At 33.9% G+C, this 18,499-nt stretch overlaps 3 protein-coding genes across 3 annotated transcripts; 2 read left to right on the top strand and 1 right to left on the bottom strand.

Moving 5' to 3' along the window:
* Nucleotides 1-8,604: 8,604 nt before the first annotated feature.
* Nucleotides 8,605-10,780, top strand: LOC106300287 (probable fructokinase-6, chloroplastic). The gene is made up of 6 exons (XM_013736396.1): nt 8,605-8,877; nt 9,171-9,373; nt 9,447-9,659; nt 9,732-10,067; nt 10,165-10,281; nt 10,464-10,780. The coding sequence occupies exons 1-6, from the start codon at nt 8,712-8,714 to the stop codon at nt 10,596-10,598; spliced, it is 1,170 nt and encodes a 389-aa protein (XP_013591850.1). The 5' UTR covers nt 8,605-8,711; the 3' UTR covers nt 10,599-10,780.
* On the bottom strand, nt 10,665-13,331 carry LOC106300286 (serine/threonine-protein kinase CDL1). The gene is made up of 6 exons (XM_013736395.1): nt 12,666-13,331; nt 12,323-12,580; nt 12,048-12,229; nt 11,892-11,971; nt 11,649-11,796; nt 10,665-11,249 (listed from the first exon to the last, which is right to left on the bottom strand). Exons 1-6 carry the CDS (start codon nt 13,063-13,065, stop codon nt 10,890-10,892), a joined length of 1,428 nt encoding a protein of 475 aa, XP_013591849.1. The 5' UTR covers nt 13,066-13,331; the 3' UTR covers nt 10,665-10,889.
* Nucleotides 13,332-17,285: 3,954 nt separating this feature from the next.
* LOC106300288 (calmodulin-1) lies at nt 17,286-18,499 on the top strand. The gene is made up of 2 exons (XM_013736398.1): nt 17,286-17,462; nt 17,942-18,499. Exons 1-2 carry the CDS (start codon nt 17,387-17,389, stop codon nt 18,313-18,315), a joined length of 450 nt encoding a protein of 149 aa, XP_013591852.1. The 5' UTR covers nt 17,286-17,386; the 3' UTR covers nt 18,316-18,499.

Raw genomic sequence — 18,499 nt, 5'->3', positions numbered from 1 at the left:
TTGAACAACACCGATTTTTTTCTGAAGACAATTTGAATATCGGAACGGGAACTTGCCCATTGCTTTTAATATGTAACTCGCTTCTTGAGCAAATATCCGGCAAGTCCAACCTCGATTTTATGTTGTCTTTTGTCTTCCCTGGGACATTCAATATTGTATTCATGATGTTCTCAAAGAAATTCTTCTCTATATGCATCACATCAAGGTTGTGGCGCAGAAGGAGATCCTTCCAATATGGTAACTCCCAAAATATACTCTTCTTGTGCCAGTTGTGATGAACACCGTAAGAATCAGGCATATTACGAGGGACATGCCAATTACCACCCCAGCGAACTGTTTCGTTAGCTCCGTAGTAGTCGATTTGCGCTTCAATTTGTTCTCCAGTTAGATATGGAGGAGGAGTGTCTCTCACAACCTTTTTGTGCCTAAACAAATTCTTGTTTCTTCGGTACGGATGGCCAACTGGAAGAAATCGACGGTGACAATCGAACCAACTTGTCTTTCTACCATTCTTCAGTTGAAATGCATCTGTCGTTCCATTACAATATGGACAAGCTAATCTCCCATGTGTAGTCCATCCAGACAACATCCCATAGGCAGGAAAGTCACTTATGGTCCACAAAAGCATAGCTCGCATCGTAAAATTCTTCTTCGTTGAGCAGTCATACGTCCTCACCCCTGTTGACCACAAATCTTTCAACTCTTTTATCAGTGGTTGTAGGAAAACATCAAGTGACCTTTTTGGATGCTTCGGACCGGGTATTAATATGGTCAAGAATAAAAACTCCCGTTGCATGCACATCTCCGGTGGCAGGTTGTATGGCGTAAGAAAGACAGGCCACAATGAATATTGTCTCCCTGACATTCCAAATGGACTAAATCCATCTGTGCATAATCCGAGGTACACATTCCGGCTATTGCTAGCGAAATTCGGATGTACTTTGTTAAAATTTTTCCAGGCTCTTGCATCTGATGGATGAGTCATCTCACCATCCGTCTGAGTATGCTCGGCATGCCACCTCATCTTTCCAGCAGTCTGCTCCGATTGGTACAATCTTTTCAATCTATCTGTAATTGGTAGGTACCACATCCTTTGGTACGGTACCCTATTACGTCCCCTTCCTTGCGGCTTGAATCGTGGTTTCTTGCAGAATCGACATTCTTCCAACTTCTCATCATCTCCCCAGTAGATCATGCAGTTGTCGATGCAAACATCTATCATCTCCGAAGGCAACCCAAGACTATAAACCAGTTTCTGAATCTCATAATAAGAATCAGCAGACTCATTGTCTTCCGGCAAATACTCTTTAAATAAATCTGCCCATTCGTTCATGCAACTTTCAGGTAGATTGTGATCAGTTTTAATATTCATCATTCTAGCAGCCAATGACAATTTAGAGAGACCTTCTCTACAACCACTGTAAAGTGGTTGATTTGCCGCATCTAACATTTCATAAAACTTTTTTGAATCTATGTTAGGTTCTTCATCTTCATCATCATGAGCTACGAATGCATCAGTTACCATATCATGAACCCTATCATAATCTACCATCGGCTGATCCTCCTGATGGTAACTATGTGCATTATGCAATTGATGATCAACCGGTTCTTCTTGAAAGTTGCTATTACTACTACTAGCTTCATTCTGATCATAACTATAATCTTCTCCATGTTGAAACCAGATATAATAATTTGGCGTGAAACCTCTATTTACTAAATGCTTCCAAACATTTTCACGATTTGCCAACTTTGAATTGTTACATTTCCTACAAGGACAGAATATTTTACCGCTTTCTTGGGCGAGCGGTGTAGAATCTGCTTGATGCATAAAACGCTCCAACCCAGCAAGATATTCTTTCGTCACTCTCCCGTTAGCATCTCTATGCATATACATCCACCTCCGCAACTCGAAAATATTTCCCAAGCCCGACATTTTTTTCACGTTTTTTTTCTTGTTGGTGTGCTTAAAATTATGTTCAAACCTCCATATATATAGAAAATTTTCGAATCTGGTAGTTGAATTTTGCTAGGAATTTACGACGAAAAATTAGGTAGGTGGCAAAAAAAACGTGTTAAGTTGGTGGATTTCTCGTTCTTTCCTCGTAAGTTATTTCCTCGTAAAAATCATGCTAAAATTACGACGAATTTGCGACGAAACACATTTTTCTCGGAAAAACCACGTCAACTTACGACGATTCTACGAGGAAAAGCTTTACTCGGTATTTTACAAGGCCATTACGAGGAAACTTTATTTCCTCGCAATTTCATCGTTAAGTCATCGTAATTTCACGAGGAATAGTTTTCCTCGTTAAATTTCCTTGCTAAAACTGTGTTTTCTTGTAGTGAATCCTATACTTGCAATTATCGTATATGATTGTACTATAAATAGAATATCTACCTCAAAAAGTTTAAATCAATTGGATCATGTCTGTACCATTTATAACAAACTCCAAACGTTAAACAATTAATCTTGGTGTCATCAATAAGTTACTTATTGCAAACAGTTTAGCAGTTCGGTGTTTTGGTAATAAAAGTGGTGGAAAATTTGTCATCAAATACGATTAACCACTGTAAAAATGCACATGATCAACACTTAAACTTACGAATTAATTTATAATTTGGTATAGAGAAAAATCTAGGTGTCGAGGAAACGTATGGATCTCCTATCATATACATCATTATCTTATAGAGTGATAAAAATAGTACGAATGAATGTAAACGAAAGTGCTGTATATTACTTTATTTATGAGTAATTCATCGGGATTGTTAGCTGGCAGTAAGGTGAAATTAATGAACTCAGACTTATATAACTACAAAATGTTTATTAATTAAGAGAAACAGAGAACATAGAAGCAAAAGCATCGCCGTATCTGCCGCTAATCTGCACGTCTTTTTGATTCCCATTTGTATTGCAATTGTTTCGATGATTCATTTCCCCCCGAAGCTGCTTCTTACTTTTATTTCTTTTATCGACACGTCGACTTTGGAGTAATATACTGCATATCTTTCTCTGGTCAACATATACTGCATATCTATTAATCTAGTTTGTTTTAATTTCGACCTATATATAAGCTGAAAATAGTATTTTGATACTGGAATGGATTAGTGCCTTTACTGAAATATTGATTTGATTTTTTTTTTCAGGCTTGTTTAAAATATAGATGCATTTTCATGTGTGAAATGATAAAATAACATCAAAATATTTTTAAATGTTTTAAAAAAGTAAAATGCATTTAGCTGTGAATAAAAATAAAGAATAATTATATTTATATACATATTTATTAATTTTTAATTTGTATTGGAATCATATATTTATAAAAAAAAAATTATTTGTACTGGAATCATATTAACTAATTTATCGAGAAATTTATAAATTTTCTACTATACATTATAAAGCAGTATATTTGTTAATTTGCTAGAGAAAAAAACAACTTAGTTATTAATAATTTATTTTTAATTTAAGGACATTGTGGACCGACCTTTTTAGCAAAAAAAAAAAGACATTGTGGACCGACCAAATACGGATCAAGGATCACAAAACCGGCTATAACCTTTTTTTTTGTGTGGACAACACCCGGCTAAAACCCAAAGGCTCAGAATCAGCAAGACGGATAGTTTCTTACGTAGTATATATATTTCTCTTTTCGGAAGAACACGTAGTGTATTTTGATCATAATAATAATCGAATTGATAAATTCGAATATTATGATATATATTTCTCTCATAAGGCGCCAAGTGGGTCGAAACCATATTATAAGTTCAAAACAAAAAATAGTGCAGTAAACTCTTTCAAACAAAATAACAGAGTACCGGAAGGTAGAAACGAAAAATCTCATTTAGTTTGTTTGTTTTTTCTGAACAGTATCTCATTTTTTTTTTTTTTTTTTTACAGTATCTCATTTAGTTTGTTAATGTTCAAAATTCTGTTTAACCTCAGTTGTAGTTGTAACAAAAATTGAAAAAGATGAAATCTCTTTGTATTCAGTAATACAAGTCAAGGTGTCACTACTTATATAAATCCAAAACCTGATTCTGGTTATAAAATTTAAGACCCAACTAATACTAATAATTAAAATTTAAAAGTAATAAGATAAAAATTAAACTAAAGTGATAAATAAAAGACAAAATGTCATTATATTAACAGGAAATAACCTACATGATAGATAAATATTCATCGATTTTGAATCTAATAGGAAAATATAATCAAAACTACAGTGTTGAAAGATACATTTCATCGATTTGAAACTATAGTTGACATGTGACTTCAATCCCTGTCGGAGGAACACCTTTTTCAGGTTTTACCACTCATTTTCTTGGAGTCTAGCAAAATTCTGATATCAACTTGCTCTCACAACCTTTTTAATAGAAGATTACAAAGAATTGTCCTGTTGTATTTGTGTTTTAACCCAATTTGACACTATAGATACAACTAAGGAGCATATAATTCAAGAATGAAAGACATTCCGTTGCTACTATATTTGCCACTCCATTTCCTTCTCGAGACTGAAAGACAAAGCTTGCTTCTTCAAAATGACATTGAAGGTTCAAAATGTCAAAGATTGGGCCATATTTTCTTATTGGGTCATACCTTCAAAATGACATTAAAGGTTCAAAATGTTAAAGATTGGGTCATAGCAATATCAAGATAAGAAAAATAATCCAATTTTGTGTGTGTGTGTGTGTGTGTGTGTGTGTGTGTGTGACAGCTTCTGAACTTGTTCTCCTCCATGATTAGAATTTATTTTGTGTGTGGCATATATGAATGTTCAAACGAAGAAAGAAAGACCCGTTCAATTTTATCAAATACCATTTCATAAGATATATTTCTATGCACTAAAAGTTAACGTGAAGTCACTTACCAAATAATTCAAGCTAAATTTTGGTATAATTTGGAATTTTGAACAATTTTTATTAATATTAAATTTAATAAGGGAAAAATTCTTTCAAATCATAAATCACCAAATCCTTTTTTTTGATGAAAAAATCACAATAGCAATATTTTGAGAACTATTCAAAATTTTATGCAAATATGAAAAATTCCTTACGAATTTTAAAATCTCCAACCCTATATATAAACTAACTCATTTTAAATTAAACTGTCAATAATCCCTTAGAGTCCAATTAAGATAGTGATTTATGGTATTGAACTAGCCAAATTCGAGAAACTGATCAAATTATGTAGAAACAAATAAATTGTCAGTAGCTTTGTAAGCTTTTTTTCTTTGGTTAAAAATATTTTCATAAAATAAACAATTACAAAAACTATTTGGTAGGGAACCAAATCTTGATGAAATCTCACTATGTTGGCAAGATTACTTTTGGGAAATTAGACCGTATAGCAAGGAAAAAAATCATAATTCACCAAATAACCAATTTCCCTAACTTTTCTATACACACTGTCGTATATATATAATAATACAGTATTGTCTCTTTTTGCAACCGGCGTAACCTGCGAAAAAAAAAATTAAAATTAATAATATTTGTGTAAAAATAAATCATGGCTTAATTGTCTTCACATCTTAGAAAACGCTTACGAGACGACATATTATAGATGAAGTGGAGAAGGAGCAATCCGAGCCTCTTTTTCTTCTCAAATTTGTGGGATTATTGATGAAATTGTATTGTCTATGTTGACGGTGAAGGGTTGTAGTGGATAATAGAGTTTCAAAGATTCGTGTGGTGTCTGCACAAAAGTTGATCGGAAAAGATGAATTGGATATATTATGCTACTATGCTATTTTATTATGTTCCATTCCATTTGATTGTTACTAAAATGCTTTATTTTGTTTATAAATATAGTTTTTAATTTTTTAAAGTTCTTGTTACATGTTTTTGAACATGTAAAATCTTACTATAATCTATATTGTATAGTTTAATATTACATAATATAGTTTAGTATTACATAATATAATGTACTTTTTATATTTGATATTTGGGTTTAGATTTTATATTTAGGTTAGGGTTTAGTGATTATAGTTTAGGATTTAGTATTTAGAAGGCGAAGGGGTATTGTTAGGGTTATCACTAACTTCTTCCATGTAATTATAGACATCATAACTTCACAAGTATACAATATGTCATTTATTTTTGTTCCATTCTATTTGGGTTTAAGGTTATATTTGGGTTAAAATTTATATTTGGGTAAGGGTTTAGTGACTAGAGTTGGTTTATATTTGGGTTTAGGGTTTAGTGATTAGAGTTTTGGTTTTAGTATTTAGTAGGTGAGGGGTATGGTTGGGGTCAACATTAACTTATTCCATGCAATCATATATATTTTATAATTTCACCAATATATATGTATTATGCTATGTATTTTGTTCCATTCTATTTGGTTTTTGGGTTTATATTTGAGTTTATGGTTTAGTGATTAGGATTTTGGGTTTAGTATTTAGTAGGTGAGGGGTATGGTTGGTATGAACATTAACTTATTCCATGAAATCATATATGTTTCATAATTTCACTAATATGTACTATGCTATGTATTTTGTTCAATTCTATTTAGGTTTATGATTTATACTTGGGTCTATAATTTATATTTGGGTTTAGAGTTTAATAATTAGAGTTTAGTAATTAGGGTTTAGAGTTTCGTATTTATGAATTGGGGGTAGGGTTTAGTATTTAAGGATTGTGGATGTTGTTGCGTCTTCCTATACTGTTTCAGTGAAATGGAATAGAACACTACGTGCATATGTATATTACCATATATTATTTTTTTAGATGTTGGGGTCCAAGTAATATTTAGTACTTAGGTGTTGCATAGTGATTGAGATTTAGGGTTTAGTATATATGGGTTAGGATAATGTTTAGTATTTAAGATTATGAGTGGAGTTATAATTTTATACTATTTCAGCGATATGGAATAGAACATTCCGTGTATATATGTGGTTAATGAACATGTGACGTGAATGTTTGATATGTGATTATAAACACGGTACAAAAAGAACGAGGTCACCTACTTTCTCACTTGCAACTGGAAACCTGTTATGAAAAAGGATAGAACCGGATGAAATGTGTTCAAAGAGTCTGACATTAAATTATGTCAAAATCAATGCTACTCACCTAATTTATCACTCAAATATGCCTATTTGGCCAATAAACCCATTACTTTTTGGGTTCAAAACAATGGTTGTAAGAAAAAAGTTGTAAAGATAACATAAACAAAATTTCTAAATAGAGAAAACACTACCAAATCAGTCAATCAAGAGATCAAATTAGGAAAAAAAAAATCAAATTAAGAAAAAAAAGATTTCATAATTATTGCAATTTTTTTTCATAATTTAATTGTTTATACTCTGAGCTTCTAATCTTAGGATTAAGATGGTTTCGTGGTCATGGTTCAAGTGATAGTGGATGGAGTTAAAATCAGAGCCGACTCAAAAACTAGTGGGGCCCTGTGCCATTTTTTTCTAATTTAATGAATTTGAAGTTGAAACTTTCCATGTAAAAACTAAAACAATTAGGGTCCTAATGAATAAAGAAACATTGACTAAAACTGTAATAACTAAAATTTTAGGGCCCTAAAAAGTAAAGAAATTTTGACCACAAATGTGGAGCCCTGTGCTGTTGCACTCTGTGCACTCCCCTAGAGCCGATACTGTTTAGAATCAACAGTTTGTTTCTGAGATGGTGTGGGAAGAAAGCGAGTTCTATACATGACCGCTGATTACGGTTACTCGGCGAGTCAGACTGGGAGCCATTACTATCGCTATTGTCTGCGACGATGAAATCTTTGACGGGATAGAGAATTGCGGTGGAGAAAAAAAGAAAAAAATCATAGTGTGGAGAATTATGGTGAAAAAAATAGGGAGAGAAGAAAAAGAATGATAATTGCTATCGAGAAGAAGAAGAAGTGTTTAGCAACCAAGCTAGAGTGGTAAAGGAGGTACAGCTGTACTGCTCGCCACCCGGATTTGAGCCTTGGCCACAACGGATTTAACATCCTTTCCGTTGGAGCGCTGGACCCCTTTCAGGGGATAGTTGGGAATGTGGCTGCCCAGATACTAGAGTTATCCAAAAAAAAAAAAGTGTTTAGCTCAAATTTTGATTTTTCGATCTGTTTAGTTAAAAGGATTTTTTTGGTAAATCACATCAAAATATCTCACACCAGGGTATGTAAAAGCGTAAATAGAGAAAATAAAAGTACGTCACGACATAGTTTTTTTCAACTTTTGGTGTCGGCAATTCATTTTAGAAAACTGTTTAGCTAAATAACTCTCTTATTAAACACAAGACTGAAAATTAACTAACTCTGTAAGTCATTTTGGTCCGGTGATTTGACCAAAAGTTCACTAATACTTCTATAATAAGTATAATAAGAAGTATGAGTTTTAATTCTCAGAGAAAGCATAATTATGCGAATTAAGGGAGAAAAAAACTTACAAAAGATCTACAGCATGGTCAAGGAGTACCGTCAAACGTGGATTCCATAGAACGGTTCAGATGATGCAGTCAGACATGAATCCTCGTACGGCAGATAAAATTGTCAGCCGTAAAATTGTCCGTAATATTTCTCATAGTTGTAATAGCGTAATTATCCAACGTTAAAAAATAAAAAATTTAACTAACAGATACGAAAACATTAACTCCTTGGTTCCAAATTTAGAACGTCAATCATTGCCTTCGGTTCCTCCGCTCGCTCTCAGATTCCTCTTTAAACGCATAAAAAAAACAAGAACGCGTCTCCCAAACGCATCTTCCGAATCTCTCCGACAATGGCTCTCCAAGCCACTACTACTACGTTCTCCTTCTCCGCTCCTACTTTCCGATCAACTCCTCGCGCATTAACCTCAAAGCGTCGTCTCTCCATCACAGCTTCTTCTTCTTCTCCAGGACTCTCTTCTCCTCCCCTCCTCTCGCTTTCACGATCTAATCTCAAAGGTTAACCTTTTCTTCACTTGAATTTTTTGAAAATATTAAAAAAAATAAACTTTCGTTGATCCCTAGATTGTTCAGGATTGTCCCTCATGAAATCTTCTGGATCTAACTGTATAATGCTACTAAATAGTAAAGTCTTATAAATTGTATATAGCATAGTATAATTATTAATAAGCCGAGGGACCATGCTAATCTTCTCTGTATAGTTCCAATAAGCATGAAAACCATTAGACAAAAAAATAATAATCATTAATAAGCGTTACATAAACAAAGTTCACATTTTTAATGTTAAAAAGGAAGAGCCTTTGCTAGTGATGGCTCAACGCAAGAGTCTCCCTCTGTGGTCTGTTTCGGAGAAATGCTTATCGACTTCGTACCAACAACAAGTGGGCTTTCCTTGGCCCAAGCACCAGCTTTCAAAAAGGCTCCAGGTGGCGCCCCTGCTAATGTGGCCGTTGGTATCGCTCGTCTCGGTGGCTCTTCAGCTTTCATTGGCAAGGTGAGACAACACCTCTGCGTCCTATTTTGATTTTTTCTTGAACAATTTGTGAATGTGTTGTTTGTGCTAACAGGTCGGTGAAGATGAGTTTGGTTATATGCTTGCAAACATCCTCAAGGAGAACAACGTGAACAATGAAGGCATGCGTTTTGATCCTGGAGCCAGAACTGCATTAGCTTTCGTCACTCTGACAAATGAAGGCGAACGTGAGTTCATGTTCTATCGTAACCCCAGCGCCGACATGCTGTTAGAAGAGTCTGAGCTTGATTTGGATTTGATTAAACAGGTAAACTAACTATCAACATTTTCTTAGTTGTTACTTTTAATGAAATCAATCAGTTGATATTTTATGTGGCAGGCGAAGATATTCCATTACGGTTCGATAAGTCTGATCACGGAACCGTGCAAGTCAGCTCACATAGCAGCAGCGAAGGCAGCTAAGGAAGCTGGTGTGATTCTTTCGTATGACCCTAACCTCAGGCTCCCCTTGTGGCCTTCTGCTGACAACGCTAGGGATGAAATCCTCAGTGTTTGGGATACTGCTGATATCATTAAGATTAGCGAAGAGGAGATTGAGTTTCTAACGAAAGGAGAAGATCCTTATGATGATTCTGTCGTCAGGAAGCTGTTCCATCCTAAGCTGAAACTACTCCTTGTTACCGAAGGTCCTGAAGGTTGTCGGTACTACACAAAGGTGTGAAGAGTCCCTCTCCCTCTCCTTTTGATTTTGATCCAAACTAAACTATGTAGCCTTAGTCTTGATACTCAAAGGTTATTTTCGAATTTTACAGGATTTTAGCGGGAGAGTGCATGGATTGAAGGTGGAAGTAGTGGACACGACAGGTGCTGGAGATGCATTTGTTGCCGGAATACTATCTCAGCTAGCATGTGATCTCTCATTGCTTCAGGTAAACTTTGATTCTTGTCATTTGGGCTTTGAGCGTTGATAAGCTAAGATGAAGTTTAAGCTATAGTAATCAGCCTAGGAGTTAATGTAGTAGATTGTAGTGGTGTTGAGTTGGTTAGAGCCTAGAGTTATGAGAATAGAATTTTCAAAGCTTATCAGAGTTATGGTCATTGTTTGACGCAGGACGAAGAAAGACTGAGAGAGGCTCTAATGTTTGCGAATGCGTGTGGTGCCTTAACCGTAAAGGAGAGAGGTGCAATACCAGCACTTCCTACGAAAGAAGCTGTACTTGACGCCTTACTCAAAGCCGTCGTCTAACATCAAAAACAAGAACAAAGTGAGAAAGCAGATTCAGTTTTTTGTTCATCAAATCTGTATTGGTTGTTTGTTGTAACATAGCTGTATGTCATTAGTGTATCCTCACATTGTTATTATGCTAGCAGATAACTAAACTAGCCTGTTTTGTCAAGTCACGAGGTATTTAAATAAAGAAAAAACTATTTCTTTGCATTTTATAAAGAAGTAATTAAGTTTAAAACATTTACACAGACGGAAAAAAAAATCAGTTTTTATCATCTTCTTTAGTTCTTGGACTATCTATTACCTTCACTACAAAAGAATATCATCATCACCGTCTTCAGACTCTGTTACTCCAAGCATGGCAAGAGCAAGATGACTCTTCATCTCAGATTTTGTCCGTTGCAACTGCGGATAACAGTCCATTAAACTCGAAAGATTTGACTTCGTCCTGCTTGGAAACGTCCTTAGCTCTACTTTCCTGCTTTCACCTCCTTTCAAAATCGAAACAATCTCTTCCATTCCAGGTCTACGTGACTCCTCATCGTTCACACATGCTCTTGCTGCTTGGATCATACGCTCCATTGCAACCGAGTTCTTTCTAGTACGTGTCAGTCTTGGATCTAGCAACTCCTCTATAGCCTCCATCCCTCTACGTAACAACGGTTTCGCCTGCCAAAAATACGGTTATTACACAAGTTTAACTACACTTGAACGTTCATGTATTTGACAAGTACTTTGGTCGTAGACCCGGTTCGAGTGACTACTTGGACGAAACTAATATTACACGATGGGGTCTCGAACCCCATGATATTAAAAAAATATATATATACAGATTCTGGTGAACCATGAACAGTTGAACCATAATTTTGTAGTTCAACCAAGCTTGACCGAAACCTGAATTTAGCAGGCTAACGTCACAATTAAATGGCATTTGGTTGGAAATTAGTATTTAATTTACCATATTTAGAAATAAGTTAGTGGGGAAGCTTGTGGAATTTAAGTTGCTACAAGTCAATAGTTTTGGTTTACTAGTAATTATCTGAAAATAAAAGATAAGAAGACACTTACCCAAACTACCAAATTTTCTTCACCAGATGGTCTTCTTACTTCAATTGGCTTTCGACCCGTTATTAGCTCAAGCAACACGACTCCAAACGCGTACACATCTGTCTTGTCTGATATCTTGCCGTGTTGAAAATACTCTGGAGCTAGATAACTACAACAAGTTTCCCAAAATGTTTGCATTACTTTTTATTTCTATATATAGTAATGACTTTATGGGATCTTAAAGGTTTTTCAAGGTATATATACCCGAAAGTTCCTTTCACGGTCTTACACAGGAAAGGAACCGAAGGTGCAGCTGTCCAAGTCGCCAACCCAAAATCACACAACTGAAATAAATATGGAAATTGTGATTAAACAGTACACTGATCAATGACCCCACAAAGAGTGGTTAAGTCTCTTTACCTTTGGCTTTTTGTTTGAGGAAAGAAGAATGTTAGAGGGTTTGATGTCTCTATGCACAACGCATTGTTCAGTGCCGTTATGTAAATAGGCTATGGCATCTGCAATCCCTAAGGCGATCTTGTACCTTGTTGACCAAGGCAAACAAAAGGGAACCTTCACACCTCTCTTCTTCTTTTTCTTATCTAAATTCGGAAAGCCAGCAAAAAACCCATCAATCTCTAACACAGCTTGTAATCAATGGTTGTGGAAAGAGAGAAGATCAGCTGAATATATACCGTGTAAATAGTGTTCGAGGCTGCCACCAGAGACATACTTGTACACCAAGAAAAGCCCTTGTTCAGGATCGACACAGAACCCTAGAAGAGGCACAATGTTAGGGCACTGAAGAGAGCTTGCAATCATCAACTCTCTGCAAAACGACTTTGGAGATTCTGTATCTTCTTTGTCAAGTCTTTTGATAGCCAAGGCTTTTCTCCAAATCCCCATTCTGCCCCTATATACACAGCTACAAGCTCCTCTTCCCAACACTCTTCCTAACCAAAATTACATCAGAGAATCACATAACTCATCAACTTTCAAGTAGGTGTGTTTTCATATGTTTTGGGGTTTAGGGTTTACCTTTTGAGAAATTGCGAGTGGCGGTGACAATTTCACTGTAGCTAAACCGGATCAAGGTACTGGTCACTGGAGAAATGCTCTTCTCAAGCGAAAGAGCCGTCGACCAATTCATCTCAACCGTCGGTTTATCTGTCTCCCTAACCTCATTCACCAGAAGAACCGTCGTCGATCCTTCAGACACCTGAAAAGACTGACAAGAAGATGATGGTTCCTCCCTTCTCATCTTCTCCAGCTCCACCTGTGAGCAAAGACTAAACCTAAATGACGACTGTCCTGAATATGGGTCTGACTCAATAAACGCTGGTCTTGTTTCCTCCAAAAGCCAAGCTTTGTTATGCTCATGAGAGCTCTCTCTGGTTCGACCAGAGAGGAAACAAGCGAAACCCAAATCAAGAATCATTTCTTTTTTTCTTTTTTTTTTTATCAAAATGGGTTTTGATTACTGAAGAGATCTGAAGAAGATCACAAATCCAATACCCCAGAAAACAAGAACAAAAAGAAAAGGGAGGCAGAAAGAAAGTGACAAGTTTTCTCTTTAAATTTTTGAAAAGTGAAAAGTTGATTCTTTAATGCTTTTGCTTATAGCACTCTTTGCATTTATAAAATGAAAGAAAAGTTTCAAGAAGAAGAAAGATGAATTAAATCGTCAGTGTATTGTTTGATGTTGGTGTGATGTTGGAGCAAAGAAAAAGAGTGGAGGGGGAAGATAATTGTGAATATATTAATTATTTTGAATAATTGTTAGGCTTACAGTTGGAAGACGATAATTGGGTATTAAATAATTGTTTGAATAATTGTTAGATGGTAATACAGAAAGATTAGTTGGTAAAGACTAAAGAGGTTGTTAAATGCTAAAAGAGGGACAAGACCAGAGCCCACGACCACGAGATGATGAGGGTCATAATCAATTATGGAAAACTAGACTAATTAGTTCTGACTCAATTTTTTTTTCTTTCTCAAATACACATTTACATTTGCAAAGAGTTACAGTCAATCAAATGGTTAAAATGATTTAATATGTTTATTTGCTGAAAAACAATGTTTTTGATATGTTCATCATCCTATATCTTTATGTTTTCTTCTCTCTTTCTTGGTGGGATCAGAATTTTAAAGTTACTATAACAAATCAAAATGTTTTTTTTGAAACGCCTCGATCTAAAATTTTCAAAAAAATCCATTGAAAATTCTAAGTAAAAGCTTAGGGGGTGGTATTCAATCCAAGAATTTAATAGAATTTGAAAAAATTCATAAATAATAATTTTTGTAGTAGTTTAAAAGATTTGACGAGGGTTTAATGCATTTACATAATTCTCATGTTTACTTTTCTTATAGATTTTAAAAGAATGCACTTAAATTTGATAGAATATCAATTTCTCTAAAATCAATGAAAATTTTGAATCTTTATTATAATGAAAAGATAACAAACATTATTTTAGTTATAAAACTGAAAGAAATATAACAGTTACTACTACTACAAAAGTTCACTGATTGTAGCAATTTTATTGCATAAAACAAAATAAGGGTATATTCGTTGTGCTGCATTTTGACGATGAAAAATATTTGTGTTATTTCAATTTTGTCACTTTTTGTTTTCATTACTTAAGAAATAAAAAGAAAATCTTTTATCAAAAAAAAGAAAAGAAAAAAGAAATAAAAAGAAGCTTGACTAATATCATTACGTCGGTATTTCTCGATACAAGAAACATGAAACGTGACTAATACCATCTCGTCGATAGAAATCATGTTAAGGTGGTCGTTGAATTATCCAGTCCCGTTGAATATCCATCTCGTCAATTATAATACCATACTTGTAATAAGAGTGGAGATGAGGACGACTGCAAGAAAATATATGACGAACATCACATAATTTCAGATTTACGATGCCAAATCTCATCATAAGAGAAAGGAATTGGTTCTTCACATTTTTACATTACATTTTCCGTTAAATTCTTTTCAAATAACATTACTACAAAATCTACCAAATATTGAATAACACTAGAATTTAAAGGAATTAGAAAATTGATTACAAATTTTTAAACCAATAACACAAGATTTTGAAAGAATTGATGAAATCCTTAATTGAATAACAATAGAATTTAATGGAAACTATAATTCTTTCAAATTCCATCAAACTAGATCCAATACCCCCACCTTAGAAGATTTTACTAAATAACATAACGCCAAATACTGGAAGCATATATAGTACAATTATATTAAATGTGTACATCCAAGTTCATAACACTCGATCGATTCTCAATGATTTCAATAATTAATCTCTTGCTCGAGACCAAACAATTGATCTTCACTTGCATCACAAAAAAAGAAAGCATGAATATACAATTACTTAGTGATAGCGCTCATTATCACTCGCATGCAACACAATATAACGGACAGCTTTGTCAAGCTCTAAGATTCATTTTATTCATCTGTTAATCTGTTTTCATTTTCATATTTAGTCATTTTTCATCCACTCAGCTATTTTTGAATACTTAGTTATTTCTATACATTTCTGACCCTGAATACCACTTATGTTCCAGATCATATGGCATGAAGCCAACATACGGCTTAAAACCACTACAGCCGAAGGTCAGTCATGGACTCATGGTCATCAACAAAGCTCGACCGGAAGCTCCCTCATGTTCCTTATGGTCTTCGACCAAGCTTGACCTGTATGTCCCTCCTGGTCCTCGACCAAGATCGACTCAAGGGCTTCTCATTGTGCCCGACCAAACTATTGTTTATTCAGATAAATAACATACCTAACATCTTTTAGCATCATATCATCATAGACTGATACACATAACAAATCGTCAAAAGTATTGGCTCTAAGTTGAGCTAAATTGATGAAGTTTAGATTGTCGGCAAGTTTTATACTAACTGCACAGCTTGAAGCATGGATTCAAGATTTTCTCTCAAGCTCCACATACGGAGACATGCAAAAACAAAAACACATAGAATTACAAGTTTGGTGCCAAATACTGATACCTATGTTCGGACAAAGGCATTCTATATGAGTCTACCCTTCTCGCCACACACAAAACAGAATAACGAACAGTCTCACTTAAACTTTTTTTACTATGCAGTCTCTCTTTTGGTACAAAGTTAAATTTACTTTGCAGTCTTTCAAACACTCTATGACAATGACACCTAAGTTTTGGCCCATCTTGAAGTAAATAAATTCTACAAATTAATACTCCGTAAATTAATAAATTTTTCTGATCCCAAATTGTCCGGCTCAAAATATGACACAAATCGATAAAACAATAAGATAAAAACTTTTTAGAAAATTCTATGTAAATATATGGTCCCATTAAAATTATAAATTAATAATTTATATGCATAGACATTTTATATAAGCACAACCTAATCATTATATTATTTGTTTTACATTCACAATGAAATTATCTTTATATTTTTTTTAAAAAATTAATATAATTTGATGAGATTTTGTAAAATTATATCAAAAATCCCATTTAAATTCTGTGAAACATTTTTTATACACACCAAATAATATAATAAAACTAATATAAATTTCGAATTTCAAAAGTTAATTAATGTATATACGATAAAATCAATTTTTTTTTTATTTTATAAAAATATATCTTAAAATTAAAAAAGAACTAAATTTTTTAATAAATTAATAACTCTATAAATTAATAAAATATTAAAGTCCCAACAATACTAATTTATAGAGTTCTTACAGTATACATGAATATTCCTCTGAGAAGAAAGTCGGTTCTCAAAAAAAAAAAAATCTCTCTGGAAAAAAGTTTTATCTCTCGTGTTATTTTTCCGTTACGAAGCCCATTTAATATCCTTAGATTTTTCCGTTACAAAACACATTTAATATCCTTAGATTCTTCCGTTACGAAGCACATTTAATATCCTTAGATTCTTCCGTAACCATATATAGTAAAAACTCTATAAATTAATAATATTGAAACTATAATATTTTATTACTTTATAGAGTTATTAATTTATAGAAAAAAAAATTTCTGGATTTTTTTTATATTTTATAATATCTTTTAAAGATAAAAAAAATAATTGAATTTACCGTATATACATTAATTAAATTTTTGGAAATTTGATTTTCACGTTATTTTTATTCTATTTTTAGTGTATATAAAATATGTTTTATAAAATTTAAATATGGTTTAGATTTAATTTTACTAAATATTAGCAAAATATATTGAAATATTAAGAAAATAAAGAGATAACTCTATTGCGGAATAAATCAAATAATGCAACATTTTTGTTTGTATTTATATAAAATGTATATATACAAAAATTATTAATTTATGATTTTAACCGGACCATATATTTACATAAGATTTTAAAAAATATTATTATCTTATTATTTTATTGATTTATATCATATTTTGAGCCGACCTAATTTGGAATTGGAGAAATTTATTAATTTGTAATGTTTTTTAATTTATATACAGATGTCTCCTCCATAGGAAAATTACATTTCTTAGATTACATAAATACATTAAGATCTAATCTCAATATTGTGAAAAGTTATAGTGCAGATGAACAAGGTCCACATAATACTAGTGTACAATTTCCTAGCTTTTAAAATTATTACTTTCCTTTTTAACCTTTTCTCCTTAGTCGTCGTATAATATTTGTCGGTTTGCTGAGATATTTGTTTCACAGCGTCCGAGAAAAGAAAAAAAGCATTTCGTCGTCTCTGAAGCGAAAACCCAAAATCAAAAGAAATGGCGGATCAGCTAACGGACGAACAGATCTCCGAGTTCAAGGAAGCGTTTAGCCTCTTCGACAAGGATGGCGATGGTTCGTCTCTTCTCATCCTCCTCTCTCTCTCTCTCGCTGTTCCGATCGATGCTTTATCGTCCTCAGATTCATATCTTATATACTCTGATTCGTGTGGTTTGCCTTCATTGCTTATTGTGATTGAATCGATTGATTTTAAGTCTCGTTTGATATCGTGTTTGGGTCTAGATTTGGTTGATGTTGTTCACTTGTTATTGCTTCATGTTTAATCTTTCTTGATTGTTCTATCAATGATGTTTCTTTAGAAGCTGCGGTTGTGTTGAATGCGGATCCTATTGGCTTAGTGAATATATGATCTCTCTTTTGGTCTCTCACTTCCCACTTGGAAGAATAATTACTGCGATTCGATTCATTCAACAGTTTGCTTGTAACCAGATTCAGGTGGTCTTTGTGTGTATTCTGCATTGTTTGCTTAAATCATGTTTTCATCTGTATATCAATCTGATTCTTTCATACTTGCTTGTATTATTTGGGAACAGGTTGCATCACCACCAAGGAGCTGGGGACAGTGATGAGGTCTCTAGGACAGAACCCAACAGAAGCTGAGCTCCAGGACATGATCAACGAGGTGGACGCGGACGGCAACGGCACCATTGACTTCCCTGAGTTCCTAAACCTCATGGCTAAAAAGATGAAAGACACGGACTCGGAGGAAGAGCTCAAAGAAGCTTTCAGGGTGTTCGACAAAGACCAGAACGGGTTCATATCCGCTGCAGAGCTCCGCCATGTTATGACGAATCTAGGCGAGAAGCTTACTGATGAAGAAGTTGATGAGATGGTCCGTGAAGCTGATGTTGATGGAGATGGTCAGATAAACTACGAGGAGTTTGTCAAGATTATGATGGCTAAGTGATATATATATATATATATGGTATGGTAAGAAGAAACTAAGAAGAAAGGTGGTGATGATATAACCTTTTATTGTCTAGAAAAAAAAATCGATCTGTTGATTGAGCTTAGTAGTTTTCAAGGTTTTAACCTTAACAGACTTTGTTGGTTAACAAATATTTATTTTGTGGGTTTTTTCTTTGCTGACA

Source organism: Brassica oleracea, chromosome C6 (genome assembly GCF_000695525.1).
Source record: "Brassica oleracea var. oleracea cultivar TO1000 chromosome C6, BOL, whole genome shotgun sequence".
Classification (NCBI taxonomy): Eukaryota; Viridiplantae; Streptophyta; class Magnoliopsida; order Brassicales; family Brassicaceae; genus Brassica; species Brassica oleracea.
This window is presented reverse-complemented; position numbering and strand designations above follow the sequence as displayed.